The sequence below is a fragment of the Coturnix japonica genome, chromosome 3 (genome assembly GCF_001577835.2).
Source record: "Coturnix japonica isolate 7356 chromosome 3, Coturnix japonica 2.1, whole genome shotgun sequence".
NCBI lineage: Eukaryota > Metazoa > Chordata > Aves > Galliformes > Phasianidae > Coturnix > Coturnix japonica.
In genome coordinates this window covers 53,097,469-53,114,931 of record NC_029518.1, presented here as the reverse complement: position 1 = coordinate 53,114,931, position 17,463 = coordinate 53,097,469, and the positions used below count along the sequence as shown (strand labels likewise).

The 17,463-nt window shown below is 40.9% G+C and overlaps 1 protein-coding gene and 1 long non-coding RNA gene across 18 annotated transcripts in view; one reads left to right on the top strand and one right to left on the bottom strand.

Moving 5' to 3' along the window:
- The window catches only part of PTPRK (protein tyrosine phosphatase receptor type K), a 389,675-nt gene extending 383,910 nt beyond the window's left edge, over window positions 1-5,765 (bottom strand). For 10 of the 17 annotated variants that reach the window (XM_015858511.2, XM_015858512.2, XM_032443941.1 and 7 more), the window contains exon 1: window positions 5,190-5,500. In XM_015858511.2, coding sequence (XP_015713997.1) covers window positions 5,190-5,304 — 115 coding nt within the window. In that variant the 5' untranslated portion in view covers window positions 5,305-5,500. Of the gene's footprint in view, window positions 1-5,189 lie in introns of all 17 variants that reach the window. The other 7 variants (XM_015858509.2, XM_015858508.2, XM_032443940.1 and 4 more) reach the window with 3 other exon arrangements.
- Window positions 5,766-5,837: 72 nt separating this feature from the next.
- LOC116653269 lies at window positions 5,838-12,343 on the top strand. Its single transcript, XR_004306838.1, has 2 exons — window positions 5,838-6,552; window positions 7,345-12,343. It is a non-coding gene; the product is annotated as an uncharacterized LOC116653269 (long non-coding RNA).
- The last annotated feature ends 5,120 nt before the right edge of the window (window positions 12,344-17,463 follow it).

The window sequence follows — 17,463 nt, the reverse complement described above, 5'->3', positions numbered from 1 at the left end:
ATAATAAATGATGACAGCCAACATCCTATTAGCACACGAAAACACGAGCCCTGTCCTGATTCACTTGGTTATCAGTGCTAAAGTAATTGTTCTGAAGGCTTCCTATTACACAGTCGATGCAAGCTATGCTGCAAAAAGAAGAGTAGGAATTTCCCCAAAACAGATGCTAATGCGAAACAGAGCTGATGCCTAGTGGTATACTCAGCTCCTGAGAGATGAGATGACCCAAAGGTTTTCCAGCTAAGGAGGTTATAGACAGGCAACACAGACTCCAGTCAATACCCAGACAATGATATTCAACATCTTTGTATTTTAATCAAAATACAGGCCAACACATTCACATAAGAGGAGAGACTACTTTTATCTCATTTTTACTGCAAGCATTTCAGAAGGAAGAGAAAAATCCACAGCATTAGGTAGATTAAATCTCCCAAACACAACATGAGAGGTCCTTCAAGAGCCTTGTTTAGAAGTTCTCTCCCTCAAAGAGACTGTCTCCTTTCCCAGAGCACCTGCTGGGATTGCCATAGCCACTTCATAGACCATCATTAAACCATTAGCTCTCATCTATTTAGCAGTGAACCAGATAGTTTCATGAAAGTCTCAGCTCACAACCAGTAGTGGTACAAATATTCAAGGAAGCAAAGCACGTGCCAGGAATGATTATGATATTACTAAGGCCAGAAATCATTATTAAGCACTAGATAAATCCATTGGACAGCTGTGCCTTAGATACTGTAAGGAACTTAGTAGAACTAGAAAAGAAACAGAAAGCTGATAAGGGATGAAAAATTAGGTGGAGCAGTACGTTTAAAACAAAGAGCTATAACTGCACTTTTCACACTAGAAAAGGAATAGCTGAGAGAGAGTGGAACACTACAAAATCCTGCATGGCATGAAAATAAATTGGGAGCAATTATTAACCATCTTCTTCAATACAAGAGATGTGAGATATTAAACAAAACTACTGTGTTTAAAATAAACAAAGGACTGTAGCTTTTCTGCACAATATATGGATTACTTTTCACTAAGTGATGTGAATGCTCAAAGTGATACAGGTTGAAGATGTTACTAGGCAAAATTATGGTTGCAAGAAACCACTTAATGACACTGAATAACAACACATTGTCTCTGCGGACAGACAGCAACCAGACAAAGCCACTCACCTTGCCCATATCTCTTCTCAGAGTGCCCACTGTTAGAGACTGGACACTGACCTCTATAGGTTTCTGCATCTTTCCCCTTATATCTTTTTAATACCTAATGTAGATATTAAGTACTTGGAAGACAGTGCTTGGTTCAAGATTTACTGTTTACACAAATTAATCAAGCCCTGCCATGATTTTCTCAGACAAAATAGACTAAGCAAGACTTGTACAGTCTGTGTTTTCTGGATGCTTTCAAGCCCATTTTCCCATGAAAGTTCCAACTTCAAAAATTAATACACACTTTATATTTGTAATAGAGGTGAACAAGTGGTCTCTCATGGAAGAGTGATGAACATGTAAATGAAAGTAAAACATTTGGGGAGGAGGGGGCGGAAGTGAGAAAATCACCTTTAATTCCACTCATCATGTCTGTAATTTGTCAATACGTTTCAACAGCTTGGTGGAAAAAAAGCCACTGAGAAGGCTTTTACACATACACGCCTACCAGCACGAGCGTGTCCTGCGTATCACTTGCAAGTTGTAGCACATCCAAAAATAAAGCATGACTGAAGTGACTTTTGTTGTTCTGGCAGTAAAAGGTTAATTTGAGTTTAACCACTTAATAAGGATTTTAAGAATTTTAAAGCATGCTTAATTTCTTATGCTACACGATTACAAATACAAAAAAGAAATAAAAAATAGATGTGCTTATTATGATTTGGTATGCGTGTTTCTGTGTATATATATTAAACCACAAAATCCTTACAAAAAATAATGTACTTCATAATATCAAATTCTAAACTTAGTTACGTTCTGTCTTTGGGAGAAATAGTTTACAATACCAGTGGATGAACAGTGGTCAATTGAGAAACATTTACTCTTGTCTGCTCATTTTTTAGTACTCAATGAGGGAACATGAGGAAAAACTACTCAAATCAAGGGCTTGAACTTGTAAAGCATACAAACCTCTTTTTTTATCCTTAATTACCCTTATGGTCTTAAACACCACACTTAGATAACTCCAGGTAGGCTGACTCTTTTTTAGGACTTCTATCCTTGGATCTTCTGTTTAATATTAAAAATAAACCCATACACTTTCACAGATACTGTTGGAGCCAATGCAATGCATTGACAAGCAGACACCATTTTAAATATATATATATTTATATTAATATAATATATTGCACATATATATATATTACTGAAAACATTTTTTCTCCCAAAATTTGAAAACATTCGAATTGCTAAAAATACTATTAAAAAAAATAAATAAGCTTAAAATTTTTGAGTTGTGAAAACAAGCTGAACTTGTTCTGTTTCGAACTGTAGGAGTCACAGATGAAAGAAGGTGCTATATAAGGAATAGCCAGACTTCAACAAAGTGTGTGCTGCCAAAACATTTTGGCCTAGATTCTGACAGGCACGCACCCAAGTTGAGGGGTCAGGGAAAGAAGCAGTGTAAAGCAACGATATACAGAGAACAGGAAAACACAACACTGTGGATTACAGTTGGGTTTTGGAGGGAGTGAGGGGCAGAGGGAAGCTGTCTGCATTTCCCTTTTGAACCCCGGGGGGAAAGACAGTGTTCCAACTGCTTGCAAAGGGGGGTAGAGGTAGCACAGAAGTGCAATTTTTCAGACAGCAACAAATTACAAGATGCATCTTGTTCCTTCTCCTAACTTGCCGCCACTCCTCCTCTCGCCTTCTGCTTTGCTTTCATGGAATCTGTTAGGAGGGAAAGCAGCTAACCAAGCTCCGGCACACGCACACTACTGAAGGCCAACTTTGTTCTCTGGCATTTGATCAGACCCTGAATAAATACACCAATTTATACAAGGAATTCTGGATTTGGCTGATGTTCACCATTCAACAGTGGTGCAAAGCATCATAAAATGGAAATAAAAATCAAATAACAGTGAGAGAAATACCTGTGAAAGGTCCAGACAGAATTAATATCCTCATTAATTAACATGAAAAATTAGCACCTTTTCAAATTGTTGCAATTCAGAAAGTAGGAATACAAAGGAAGCTGAAAATGAGACAAGTTCAGGCTAACATGGAAATCCAGATGCTGTTGCATTAAGGTGGGAAAGCAGGGGAAGACAGTGGGAGGTAGATGCATCACTCCTGCTAAAAGACAAGAGATCACTACAAGGGAAACAGATGCTCCTGCGTGCTGTGTGTAGGAATCCTCATAGGCTGCAGTGGGGCCCTCACTGGAACAAATACACAAACCCTGACCTCTGTGCCCTGCATCCATTTATACCGGGGTGGGTGCTGATGTCTAACCAACGGGCAAAATAACAAAACACAAAACAAAGTGCTTCAGGGACTTGTTTAGAACGTAGAACAAAAATGGCCTTTGTCACAATTATTAAACCCAGAGCCTTCAAGCCAAGAATAATTATAAGCAAACATTCAACAGAGCACAGCTCTACATAAAGACACTGAATGTATCCAGTCAATGTCAGAGTATCACACCTCACTGACAAAGCCACCTCTCCAAACCTTCAAGGAAGTCTGACCTAGTCTGGAATTAATAACCCTCTGACAGCACAACATATCAGTATTTTTGATGCTTGCCAATAGAAACCAGTCTGTAGCTGCTGACAAGCTGCACAAAAACCGTATCTCATGTTTCCTAGATACGATTGTCCAACTCTTTGACAAGCTTCACCTACTCCGGTCAGAGCAACCCCGAGCATTCCTCTCAGCTTACTTAATGCATACCCCAAGGTACAAAGCTGCCTTCTTGTACTCTCAGCTCCAATAAAGGCTATACATGCTACATCTCAGCATAAGATATCACAGAGCACGTAACTTATCAGAACTTCCCACTCTTCTTCTGCCAGTGAAGAAGCCTGTAGGAAAACCTTTACGTAATTTAACACTAGCCTCACAAATTACAGTAAAGCAACCCACTGCTCTGATTCCAGAGCGTTTTGAATGAAGAGATGTTGTATAAGTTGGTATCTTTCATTTTAGCTGCTCAAAAACACAGTCGTCCCACAGACAGTGAAGGTCCCTTCCCCGGCAGAAGGCTCATGTAGGTGCTTACGTAACCGCACAGTTCTGATACTCAGACATTAAATTACGGGCACCCAAGGCAGCCACGCAGGAGGGATGTAATCTGCTTGCAGCAGCATCACTTATCTTATTGCTTTAGCACAGTTTTTAATTGACAATGACACATCTCAAACTTCTCAATTAAAAATTAATTGATAGTACCAAGAAAAAAAAGGGGGAAAAAAAAAAAAAAAAAAAAAGCACTTACAAAAACCACACTTTCAAGTCTAATGAGCGTGAGTACTTTTATTAGTGGCACCTTTTGAGCTCAAGTTTTCAATTCAATGCCCTGCATTAACAGGTTCCTGATACTTGGCCAATTGATGCACCCGGTGTAAGTACTGTGAAAAAGAACGAAGCTCGTAGTTCAGCCAGACCGCCACACTTCGCACCACGAACAAAACCCACGCTCGCACCACAGCTCCAACCGGAACGAACCGAGGAACCCACCCACCGGTAGAGGCGAGGGGCTCAGAGCACAGTTCGGAGCACGGCCCCGCCGCTCCCTCCCCGAGCGCCCCCCGCCCGCTCCCGGCGCTTTTTCTCCCGCAAAGCCCCGCGGCGGATAGGAGAAAAGGGCGAAACGTTCGGCGGCTTTAAACAAAACACGCCGGCCCCGCGTGCTGCCTTCCCTCCCCCTTCTCTCTCTTCTTTTTTCTTCTTTTTCTTGTTCTTTTTCTTTGGAAGGGGGCAGCGGGCGGCAGCGACTCGGGGCGCTGCGAAGCGCCGGGAAAAGTTTCGGCGGGGAAGCGGCGCTCCGCGAGCACCGACGCCACCTGGGAGGGTGGGAAGGAGGGAGGGAGGCGGCCGCGGGAGGCGGAGAGGAGAAAGGGAACTCCGCGAGGCGCCCGCAGCGAGACCCGTAGAGCCCGGGAACGGGAAACAAACCGGGCACCCCGCACCCCGGGTCCGGCAGCCGCCCGCGGGCGCTGCCCCCTCCTGCCCTCACCTGGCCCCGCTCGCTCGCTCACTCACCTGCGGAGAGCTGGGCGCGGGCCGCTCCCGGTAGAGCGGGCGAACCTCCGGCCAGCAGCAGAGCGAGCGCCGCCAACAGCGGCGGCGAGGCCGCGGCGCCGGCCCCCCTGCCCATGCCGACTTGCCGAGAAGTTTCCCAAAGAGGCCGGGGCTGCCCCGGCCCGCGGCGGCGGGCGGAGCTCGCCTCGCCCAGCCCTCCCGACCGGGAAAGCCCCGCGCCCAGGGCCGCCCGCCCGCCGGGGCAGCCGTCTGCGGTGCGACGGGCGCAGCACCGCGGCAGCACCGGCTCCTCTCGTCCTCCGGAGTTACTTTGCTGCTGGGCGAGCGGGGCGGGAGGGAGGAGCCGAGCGCGCGTCCAACCCCCGCTCCCCGGCACTTGGCACAGGGAATGTGGGACTCCGGCCCGCGGCCCCGGCGCGGGCGTAGCGGCGCCCGGCAGCGCCTCCTGCTGCAGGCGTGTGGGCAGCGCCGGCACGGCACGGCACGGCACGGCACGGCACGGCACGGTGCGGCTCAGCGAGGCGCTGCCAGGCTCGGCTCGGCACTGCCTGGCTCTGCGTGTCCCCCAGCAGCTCGGCGCGGCTCAGCTCGGCTCCACTCGGCACGGCGCTTCTGGGCGAGCCACCCGGGCGGGCACGGCTTCGGGGAAAGGCAGGAGCCGGCGGTGCGGGGGGAACAGGGCAGGGGAGGCGGGTCTGGGAGGTCCCGGGCTCTGTTTGTAAAAGGAAAGTCCGGCAGAGCCAGGTGTGCTTCGCTCGGCGCTCCTGGTTCTAAAACCGCGTTGTGGATCGGGATGCGAGCGCTGCACTCCGGCCGTGCTCCGGGCAGGCTGTGTCTTCGAGGCGGGATATTTTTTTTCGCTCCCTTCTCTTTGGCAACACTCGTCAAGCTCGTGGTGCCGGTGAAGTCCCATTGATCGGAATTGTAATAAACAGTATTGCCATTTGCACCATTATTCCTGCATGTAATAAAACCTGACCTTTCCGCCAGATCTGCGTGCGGATATAGGACCGCGAGCCCTGAGCAAGACCCGGGCAGCCCCAGTCCTGGGATGTACCACGCAGCGAGGGCTGCGCTCAGTGAAAGCACCACGAGTCTGCATGTTTTTGGACTTTAGGACCTTCAAAAGCATTCGGTGTAACAAATACAAGCACCATTGCTGCGATTTTTGTTTGATAAAGTACAATTGCCTCCAAATTTTTTTAACCATTTTTTTTCTTTCTTTTTTTTTTTTTTCCTTTTTTTTTTTTGAGGCAACAGCTTGTAATTGGAGATGTGATATAATACTCACAACAGAACCCGAAGCCAGTGGAAACGCACGGATTTTATTGCAAACTGGAAATTCAACCCAGGGTCAGCAAAGGTTTGCCGTGATTCAAAATCCTTTCCAGCCAATTGATCGGTTTGCCTCAAACCCCCACAGACTCTCATGTTTTCTCAGGAAAAATAAATAAATAAATAAATAAATATATATATATTTATTTATATAAATAAATAAATATATATATATATATATATGAGAAAAATAATAGAGAGAGAGAGAGAGAGAGGGAGAGAGAGAGAGAAAGGAAATACCTGTGCAGCTGGAAACCTCTGTACTTCATTTGGATGGAGTGGCCAAAACCGAACTTGCGTGCTTACCATAAATTACAAATTACATGCTTTGGTGAACACAGGCTCTTTGTTTGGTCTTTGAGAGGATGGGAGTTGCACGAGGCAGACCTCCTGATGCCCAGCATTTCAGGAAGAATGGGCCAAATGGTGGTTGCAAGTAATATGGGAAGTTCTAGGCAAAGTGAGGGAAAGTAGAGTGAAATACATATTTAGGAAGAAATTCTTTACTCAGAGGATGGTGAGGCTGTGGATGCCTCCTCCATAAAGGTGCTCAAGGCCAGGTTGGATGCCCAGGCTTGGGCAGCCTGACATGGTGAGTGGCAGCCCTGCCCTTGGCAGAGGGTTGGAACTGGGTGGGCTCTAAGATCTCGTCCAATCCAACTAATTCAGTGATTCCCCAATGACCTGCACAGCAGGTTGACACACCCAGAAGGTGACAAGAGTGGTAGAGGTGGGTGGGCATGAAGCACTGCCATTGTTCCATTTCCCTGGCCTGCAGTTGTGTGCCCCAGTTAAGCACATTTGCCTGTTCTTTATCCAGAGAATTTCTGTGTCTACCAGTGGGAGTCTCCTGGGATTTCAGCCTCTTCCATTGCTTACATTCCTATTAAAAAACAGCAAAGAGGATTTTGATTACTATTCTTTCCTTGACTGGAGAGTTCAGGCTTGAGAGGTTCATCCAAGGTGCACACTTGACCCCACTTTTCTTCCAGGTACATCTCTGTTGAAATGTTACGCACTGCAATTCATTCTTTGCATCCTTCTAATGTGCTTTACACCCTGACAAATACTTTAACTTACATATCAGGCTAGAGATTATTTTTATCTTCTGCAACATGAATGGGTTTATTTTTTTCCATCTTTTATGTTTTTAGAGCTCTAAATGTTTCACTATCGTTTGCATTTTCAATTAAGAGCAAAGCATGCTTGTATTATCTCTTGCATGACTTTTAAAAATGATCCAAGCTAACACTGTATGTGCCAAATGTAGCAGCAGAAAGATGATGCAGGCACCCCACAGAAATGCCTCTCTCTTCAACTCAAAGCTGATTTGGAAATTAAGGAAGGCAGAGACTTTATCTTGACAATTATGATCTCAATAATTTAAGTGCCTAATAATGAGTAAATTTATTTCAGAAACTCTGCTATATGCCTGTATCTTCTTTGCATTTCCTGTTAAAAATTTTCATTATACTTTTTGGGTGTTGCTAAGATCATCACATAATTTTCAACACAGACCATCACTGAGTTTGGTGAACTGACAAATGTGTACCATAATGTACCATCTCACAGAAAAAACACCATAAATTATCAATAATAATCTTAAAATTATTAAGGTTGGAAAAGGTTACTGAGATCGTCCCATCCAACCATTGACCCATGTCCATCATGCCCATCAACCATGTCCCTCAGTGCCACACCCACACATTTCTGAAAGACCTTCACCAGTTCCCTAGGCAGCCTGTTCCAATCTAGCATGGTATTTTCCTGTGGTATTTTCATGGTATGTAAAATATGTTATATTAAAATACATATCCCTAACTAGCAAAATTATTTCTTCCTTCCACTTTCTATTCAGGAACACTTAACTGTTCTTCTGAAGTGAGAGGTGACACTGGGACATTTAAATAAAATTTTCTACCCAAATGATCAGATAGCCAAGGACACTCATTATCCTGCTGCTCCCACCCAACTGTCCAGCCTTCTGTATTTTGTCTTCCTTTGTGAAAACCTGCCTCCTTATTAGATGAGCCCTAACAAGAACCAAGGCCTCCTGAAAATCTGTCTCTTCAAGGTTGGAGGTCTTTGGGGAAACTGAGCATTGTATTGATCCAGACTTCCACAGTGTTATCCACTAATACCCACATTGTGGTCTTTGTTTCATTCCCACTTCTGAAAAAATTATCTTAGTAAGATGCACTTCAGATTTCAATGAAATATATTATTTTATTGCCTGGTACTCGCAAAGGCTTTTTTAGAGCATACTAATTCCAGCAGCCAATACTCTTGTCATAACAAAACACCACTAGAGAGAAGGAAACAATGCTGATTGTCTTACTGATGCCTTTGAAGAGCCTCCTGACACAAAGCTGCTTTTGGGATGTGAAGTGGGGTATGTGGAGGGCCTAAAAAGGCCAGGGAGTCATTGCTGTGTATTATGTACACACAGATGGAAAAAAATAATTGCTTATACATGGAGGACTCCATGTTCACCTGCCTACCTGCAATTAACCTGTGTTAAAAGGGCATGCAACAGAAACTGTCCTTTGACTCTTGGTAGCCAGAAACTCTTGCATACATTCTCCAACCCCCCATCTTCAGATTTAGTGACAAGATCTTGCAATTACAGGGAGCTGTGTGGCATTTCCCATCCAAAGCCTCCTGTTCTCACTTGACCACCTTTCTCAGCAATGCTCTCCTTCTGGGTTAGAATTTTTCATTCTTTACTCAAAGACTGGATATCATTTTCTTCTGCTTGTCATTTCTGCAGTTTTGATAAAATGGCCTGTGAGGTTTTTTTTTAAAGAGCACATTCCCTATTATTGACCAAATGCTTTCTTATTTTTTCTTTGAGCAGACAAAATAGTTGACAACTGAAATATAGCATGGGAATAGCTTTCAAGAAGGAGTGAGGCATGGCCCTGTTCAGAAATAAACTGTTTCACTGAATTCTATCCCCTCAAAATTACACTGTAAGTGCATTTCTTCTTATCAAGGCACAGCCCAGAAAGAAACTGGTCTCTGAGTTTGTCAAAACATCAATGGTGCTGTTCTATCAGAGGCTGTGTTGCAGTAGAGTCCTGTTCTGGAAGACACTAGTGAGTTAATGCAAGGGCCATTGAGAGCTGGTCATTGGAAACATAACGGGTGAAGCACAGTACATCCATCAGTGGTTACAAATGCATGAAAATCCTTAAAACTGCTTGCTTTCAAACAAACTCTCACCGCATGTTTCCTGTGGATATGGATTTAGGCAAATACAATCTTTCCACATTACTTAGAGGCCTTTTAGTAGGCTTCTACCCCCATGCCTTTTGTCACAGTTCCATGCTGGTATTCCTCTTCGGAATCATAGGAGGAAACTTCATTTTGTGCTGTCGGAGAAGATGTCAACAATACTGTGGAAGCTTCTGAGGACTTGCAGAGGTACATTACATTTCTGTACTGATTAGTCAATTATTTTGACACACCTGTACCTTCTACTTGCAATCATTTCAAAACATGTAGAGCTTTGAAGCCCACAGTCCTAAAACTGAGTTTGAACTCAGTTGAAGGCAGTCATTCAGCCTTTGGAAGAGCTCCAAAAAGGCACTTCTACCCTTCTTGGTAGAACTTGGTAGAAAAATAGATGGATAGCCTTAAGGCATGTGTTGCCACTGAAATACAAAAGGCAAAGAGATCCAACAGTAGAGAACTGTTGAGTTGTATGAGGTCTTGGAGGTGTTAATCTGATGTATGAGAATCAGAAGCTGATAGAAAAACAAATGGAAGGGATAATGTAGAGATGGACCATCTAGAAAGATCATTTTAGCTGCATCTTCTTAGGCTAAATGGTTGTGTTCAGTAGTATAAATCACAGCCTATTGCTTCTGTTCCTTTATTAGGTAAATCTGCATATATTTGTGGCTTAACTGTGTAAAAATTCACATTTAATATTCAGGGAGTAGCACACATAAAAAGTTAATGGATGAAAGAAACAAAACGAAGGCAAAATAAATGTGATCCAAAATTATGTTACACTCTTCATCCAACTTTTATCTGGTCTTAGCGTACTGTGATTGGCACAAGCAACACTGCAACATTTTGTACTTTTATACAAAAGGAGAAATGTAGACCTGAGTAATTTCCTCTTGAGAACCTTAAAAGAGCTTACAGTTAGTGAATGTTGTCAAGTAGTAGGCCTGGAAACACATAAATCTCTTTCATTGGTTCTTTTTTACAAGGTTTAAGTATTTCAAAGGTCACAAAGGAGACACCTCAAACAAAACAGACATCAGAAATGCATTTGTAATTGTCAAACTCTGGCCCCATTACCAACAAAAAATTTGAAAACTTCATTCAAATGCTGTGATTCATCTAGGGAGAATAATGATGGGCAAGATGGCCATAGCCTCAAGACCTTTCACAATGCCGTTACATCCAGCTGTGCTACATTCAACAATCAGTTTATGAAGGGGCCTTGGAGGCAAATTAATTATTTAACTGTAAAATATATTGAGAATTCAGTCATCCTTCCCCTCATGGAACTAGCATTCTTGAGATTACCATTACATTCTCAGTACCAGACATTGCTGAACTCTTATCTGAAGGAAGGCCTGTTTGAGAAAATCTTGAAATTGAACAAATAAAGCTTATATATCAGAAATTACTTTTAAGAAACACGGTGTGCTTAGCACGTCTCCTGGGACTGTCAATGACTTTGGCTTACCCAGGCATAAATGTCCAATATAGATTACTTTAAAACCTGTTACTGAAATGAAAAAAAAAAAAAAAGGCTAGACTTCGCTCAGAGGAGAGCAATTACTCTCCCTGTAATAATTGTTGGTGTTACAGTGGTGTATTCAAAACTCTTGTATAAGGTCCAAATTCTTACACATTTCCACCTCTTCATGTTAATTGGAAATTGATACATATGAGGGTAGCTGAGGAGTCTGCCTGAATACAAAATGATCTAAAGAAAGCAACCTTGAACATAAACAAGCAGGAGTAAGTGACAATTAAAAAAAAAAAAAAAAAAAAAAAAGTGTTCCTCTGGCACATTTTTCCATTAAAAAGGAATATATTCCAATTCCTGCTGTTAACCAAGAGATGGCTATGATTTGAATAAGAAAAGAGCTCAGGAAGCCCGATATATGATTCAAATCTACCTTTTACTCATTTTAATGATAACCAGGAATGAAAATTGGGATCTTCAATCAGTCCATACTCAAGAGAACAAGAATATGATTAAAGTCATTTCAAGCCCAACACTATGCTCACATTTATTTTGCAACCTCACTGACTACTGGCTAAAAACAAAACTACAGCCCAAGTACATTTGCTTCATAGCTATAGATGTAATACCAACTAGTGACAGCTCACCTGAAAAAGAAAGGTCACACCTGGCATCAGTTTTCAGGCATTACCTGCAGCAAGGGAAGGAAAGTTGCTAAACAAAATACCACCCTCTATTTTTCAGTCTACTGTGTAATTTGTCTGCTGGGACTGGGATATATGGCCTCTCAAAAAGCAGTGGACTAGATAGATACACTGAATTATTTCTTCACCTCAATAAAACCAAGCAATTTTTAATGCTCTGAAGATACTTCCACAGAAACAATTGCTAAAAATTCATGGGTGCCATTTTATCTACAGTTTTAGGCAGATTTTATCCTCGAGGGAAATTAATCAACTCACATTAATATACACTCAGCAGACTCACAAGTCATAACTGATGTATTGTACAGTGATTGCTCATGTCTTTACACAAAAGCTTTCTCTTTTAGAACATCGTTTCATAAGTCTCCACTAGACTTCTCTTCCAAAGATGAAAGACTCATCAGATAAATCTCACAATCTCATAAAGGTTTGTCTCTGAGGTCCAACAGCTATTTTCTGGTCGCTCCTAGAATATTACTGCCTCAGTGCTGTGTAATTTAACTCCAGGATTTCAGTGTGACTTTCAGATATCTACCATAAAGCTTTAGGTTACCACTTTTACTTTCCTTAATTTCAGAGCTGAACTATTCTTTTCAATTTCCCAGTTTTTAAAATAAGCTCCTAAAATGGAAAAGACTCCTGACTCCAAGAATAGATGTGTATATATCTTATCCAAAGTAGGTTAACTTCCACTATAAGAGTTTATTGGCACTTGAATTACTATACTTTGTCTTTGCTGGGTGGCAAGTGACTCTGAATTACTGAATTACTCTGAAGTTCTTTATGTCAGGATGTCAGAGCCATGTTTAAAGTTATTCTTTTCCTTTTTTTGTTTTTTTTTTTTGTTTTTTTTTTCTTTGCATTCTAAATTTAAAACTTGTATTTCCTAAATGTATCTTAAGTTGTGCAATACTTAGATTATTTCATATTTCTCTAGAAAAAAAAGGGTGTACAGAATAAATCAGAACAACTGGAGAAAGCAGTTTTGTGAAAGACAATGCAATCAGAGACAGAACACTGTAATAAATTTAATAATAATTTTACTAGAGTCACTGATGAAAAATAAAGACTGTTGAGTGGAATTGGTGGGGTTTACCTGGAAACTTGTTACTCATTACAAAATGTTTTTTTTTTTTTTCTGAAAAGAGAGTTCACAGAGCCATTTGTATTAGAAAAGTGTTTTACCTGTCATTGCGGTACATTTGAGTTTTAAAAATGCATTTCCACTTGATTCTGAAATTCTTTTCAATTTAACATCAGGTCCAAGGGAGATGTCAATACATTTTATGTAAAATAATCCATCAGTTTTATAATGAACTTGGCAGGTTGTTTTTTTTTTTTTTCCTTTTTCTTTCTGTTTCTATACTAGGGTGGCTATTATCATGGCTATCATCCACTCAACTGATTCATATGTCTGTTTTATTTCAACAATGACAGGCTAGGGTACTGAAGAACAGTCAGAGAATACTTATGCCAAATACAATGCAAACTTTCATGAACTATCAAAAATATATCATATTATATTTCCATCCTTTCATGTGCTGTAAGTAAACCCTACATACAAACTTTGCTTTGCCTAACTCCTTCCAGATGCCACTTCCCTCAAACAAGTCATGGTTGTCAGCTTCTGAGCAATATTTGCTTGCAAGCTGAAGTGTTTTTATGGACAAGTAAACTTCCTTTAGCCTACAAGAGGGTAGTTTCTCCTGGTACGGTGACTGCATCAATACATCTTACTGTTGTACCTTCCATTGTCCCATTCCTGAATTGCAGTTTTAAATTCAAGCAGGAACTCTGCATCCTTGTACGGCTGTAGCAGTAGCATTGATAAAGTTTGTGAAGTGGTCTTCCTGTCTAAGAGGTTACTATTTTTCACCTCAAACTTGGGACCATGTAGCTTATTAGCTTTGTAAATAAAAAATATCTCTGAAGACCTAGGACAATCTGTAAGGTCTCAGCTTGTCTTTCTCTGTGTTCCAGTATATTTCTCCCCTTTCTTGTCTGCTTATTCTCCAAAGAGGAAGGGCAGGATTCTCTTCTAGGCTGAGATACATTCAAGAGGTGAATGAACCTGAAAAAATGAACCTGTCTCTAAAATATATTACTGTAAATTTCAGTGGATCTGATATTGAGGCTTACAAACAAAGTCCTATTTTAGTATTTTTTTTTTTAGGCGTTCTCAATAATTTGGAAGCCTTGTGTTGTTTTTTGCATCCCATCCAGAGGTTTGCACCTTTTACAGTGACCACTTAAGTGCTAGAACTTAATGACTGTTGACTGTGTGGCACCATTGTAATGATAGCGCCACTAAAACAACCATACCATTGAATCATTTTCCCAAAAAAGATTATAGGCAACAGTAGAACAAAAGACAAAAAAATATAAATATAAATGATGTTAGTCTTAGAGGCAATCACTAGTTTGTTCTTCAAGATGAAAAAGACAACAATTATCAGACACCCTTCTGGTCCTGCAGATGAAGGGTTAAGATTTCCCCTGAAGTCCATCTAACTACCATTTTTATTTGGACAAAATATAGATTCAGAGAAAACCTGTCCTTGCACAGCTGAAATGCCCTTTCCCTGTTTCCTTTCCCACTGGAGTAATTAGCTATGGTAGCAGATCCAAAGTGGTTGTCTGGCATTTATGATTAGAATTGTTAATTCTAAATTGCTAAATATTTCATTTAATAAGGAGTATAGTCTGCATAAAATCTCACTTCTGCCTACACTTTTGCATTTCTGGTTATCAGTAACATCTAGAAGTTACTGTACATGAAAAATTAGAGAGTTTTTCCTTCAATAGGGAGAACATTACTCACACAATGCATTTGATAGCGTTTTAGGTCCAGTCACTTCATTGTTTTCTTTATATAGTACCATACGTTACTGTGAAGAGTCCTACTGAAATCAGGGTCTTATTCATCATGACTGATGATAATGGCTTTCCAGATGGGGCCATTTCTTATAACTTCTCCTGACATATTCCAAGTGCCTTTTACAAAGCATTTGGAAGATAAATATATATATATATATATGTTAAAACTTGCAAACTGGTAAAAATGTAAAGTATTTATTAAAACTCACAATTTTTTAAGATTTAGTTTTTTAAGATCACAAGAAGGATCATTTGTTGGGTTTCTATGTAACACAGGCCACATAGAAGCATGCAAGAATACCTCATACTAAGTAACAACACCAGTGCTTGACTAAATCTAAAACCTGAAAAGTCATTCAGTTTTGATTGTTGAAGAGTCTGTCTTTAACTGATTCTGCTTCACAATGGATTTCAATGACTAGTCAACTTAATTTTGAAAATGTGTCAGGATTTAAGTTCCAAAAATTGCTCTTGACAATGTCTCTCTAAATTTGTCTTTACTTTTACCTACACTAATTATTGTTTTATCCAAGTACTATAGATCTCAGAGGGAGTTGTCAGTAATAAATGATTAAAAATATGCTGTTAGCAAGCATTTGAGTTAAAATTATTTCTACTGTATTTTTTATTTTTTTTAATCATATACTGTCAGGGGTTTGAGTCATGCAGGATTTACAATGAAATTTGCACTTCTAACACCTGAGGAAGTTGGGTTATTCAATTGGTTTCTGTTATTTTATTCCAACAGTTTGTTGAAACAAAGCAGAACTTTACTTATCCAGTCATAAATTGCACACAATTTAATTAATTTATTTCATGTTAACAAATGAAAGGTTTATTTTATAAACATGGTTGCTATTAGGCAGGTAGATTGCCTAGCAGCATCCACAGATTGCAGATCTGTATGTGATCTTCTAATCCTGCTGTGTTCAAAGTTTTAAGGTTTGTCTTGAAGCAAATGTTTGATGGTTAGCACACATAGCTCTTCCATCCAGCACTGAGTCATAGCGACGTGTATAGTATCAGTTTATTCAGCTTCCATAGGCCATTATAGCCCTGACAGAGACCTGTGTGCTTCTCTTTTCTCCCTTTAAAAACAAGCTCTCTGATTTTACTTCATATTCTTTACTCATTGCTTGTGAAGTGGAATGGGGTTCCAAATGTGGAAATGGTGACTTACCTCTAATTTTTTAATTTTTTTTTTTTTTCCATGTGGAGAAATAAGCCTTGCTTAGTGACTGGTTTCTGTTCACAGTGTTCTTTCTTTTAAAAGGCAAAACCTGTACTCTGTGTATGTGAAAGATGACAGACTGACAGCCCTGGGAGACTGAAAGCCCTGTGTTTATCCCCAGCATGGATACAACACATCTAGCAAAAAAAGAAGCTCTCCATGAGCTACTCTGTCAATGTATTTCAGCCCTGATCTACTGAGACAGAAAAGCATTCAGGACACTAGGAGTTATTGTAGTCATCCAGGCTATGCAGTCCTTTGTCTTTGCAGAAGTTGCCCACCACTGTGTTGACAGTTTCTGTGATGTGGATGTCTGAGAACATGAGCTTTAACTGAATAGTCATCACATGGTAGTGACTTTCATTTAAGACCAGTCTGGTCTGAATTTGAACTGCATTTTATAAATGAATGCCTTAATGTCTTGTTTCCAATCAGCTGAGCCTTCCAGCTACTTTCAGTGTCCCTTGTTTGAAAGGAAATAAAGAGAGGCTATGTTTTACATTTGTTAGACCAGCAAAAGTGCTCTCGCCTGATGATACATGGGGCTGATTGCCTTCATTTCAGTGCCTTGGTGTCTGTCTGAAGCTGATAGGGATATGCCTTGATGTTGTCTTTTGAGTCCTCTTGCATGGCTATAAAGTTCAGTGATTTCAGAGGGGCTATGAGTGAGAGCAGACTGAGCACCTGACAGTGACTAACACAGTGAATGAGTGCTTGTTTGCAACATCAAATATTGTAAGAGGTTTTCACAGATATATATTAAGAGGATTATGGATCATAAAATGTTTTAGTACTGTTTTGGGAAAAGCTACACTGGAGATGTAAATGAACAGATATTTTTATTGGTTGGTTTCTTGGCACATTCCTGTTTCAAGGAGGTAAATATTAGTAGGTATTCTAGCTGGGTTCACAGAGTGGCTGGGTATGTAGCTGTCTCAGGAGAACAGGTACTGGTGAGGGCAAGGATGAGAGCAAGGCAGGAATGCTCTTGTTATTAAAGTGAAAGGAAAGACAGGAAAAACATGAAGGAGAAATATAACCAAAGAAACTCCTTAAGATCCTTCTACATGTCCTATGCCTTGCGCTTTGCTTTAGGCATACCACAGTATGCAGAACATGAGTTTCAGATTATGTGACAATGGTAAATTTTGGTCATGGATCTTCTCAGTCAGACAAAGTGAAATAATCTCTTTTTCTTTCTCAAAACATGGCTATGTACCAGCCTGGTAAGAGGAATTCAACAGTAGAGGAAATTACTGAAAGGACATTTGGTCTTCACAGACATGCTGTGAAGTGCTACCTGGCTTTGCTACAGTGGCAGTATATGATTAATACTGCAATTAATAGCTCATTTTTCTCCCCTGTGCACCCAGATACTAAGCTGTCTGAAACCTGATTCAAGTGATCTTACTG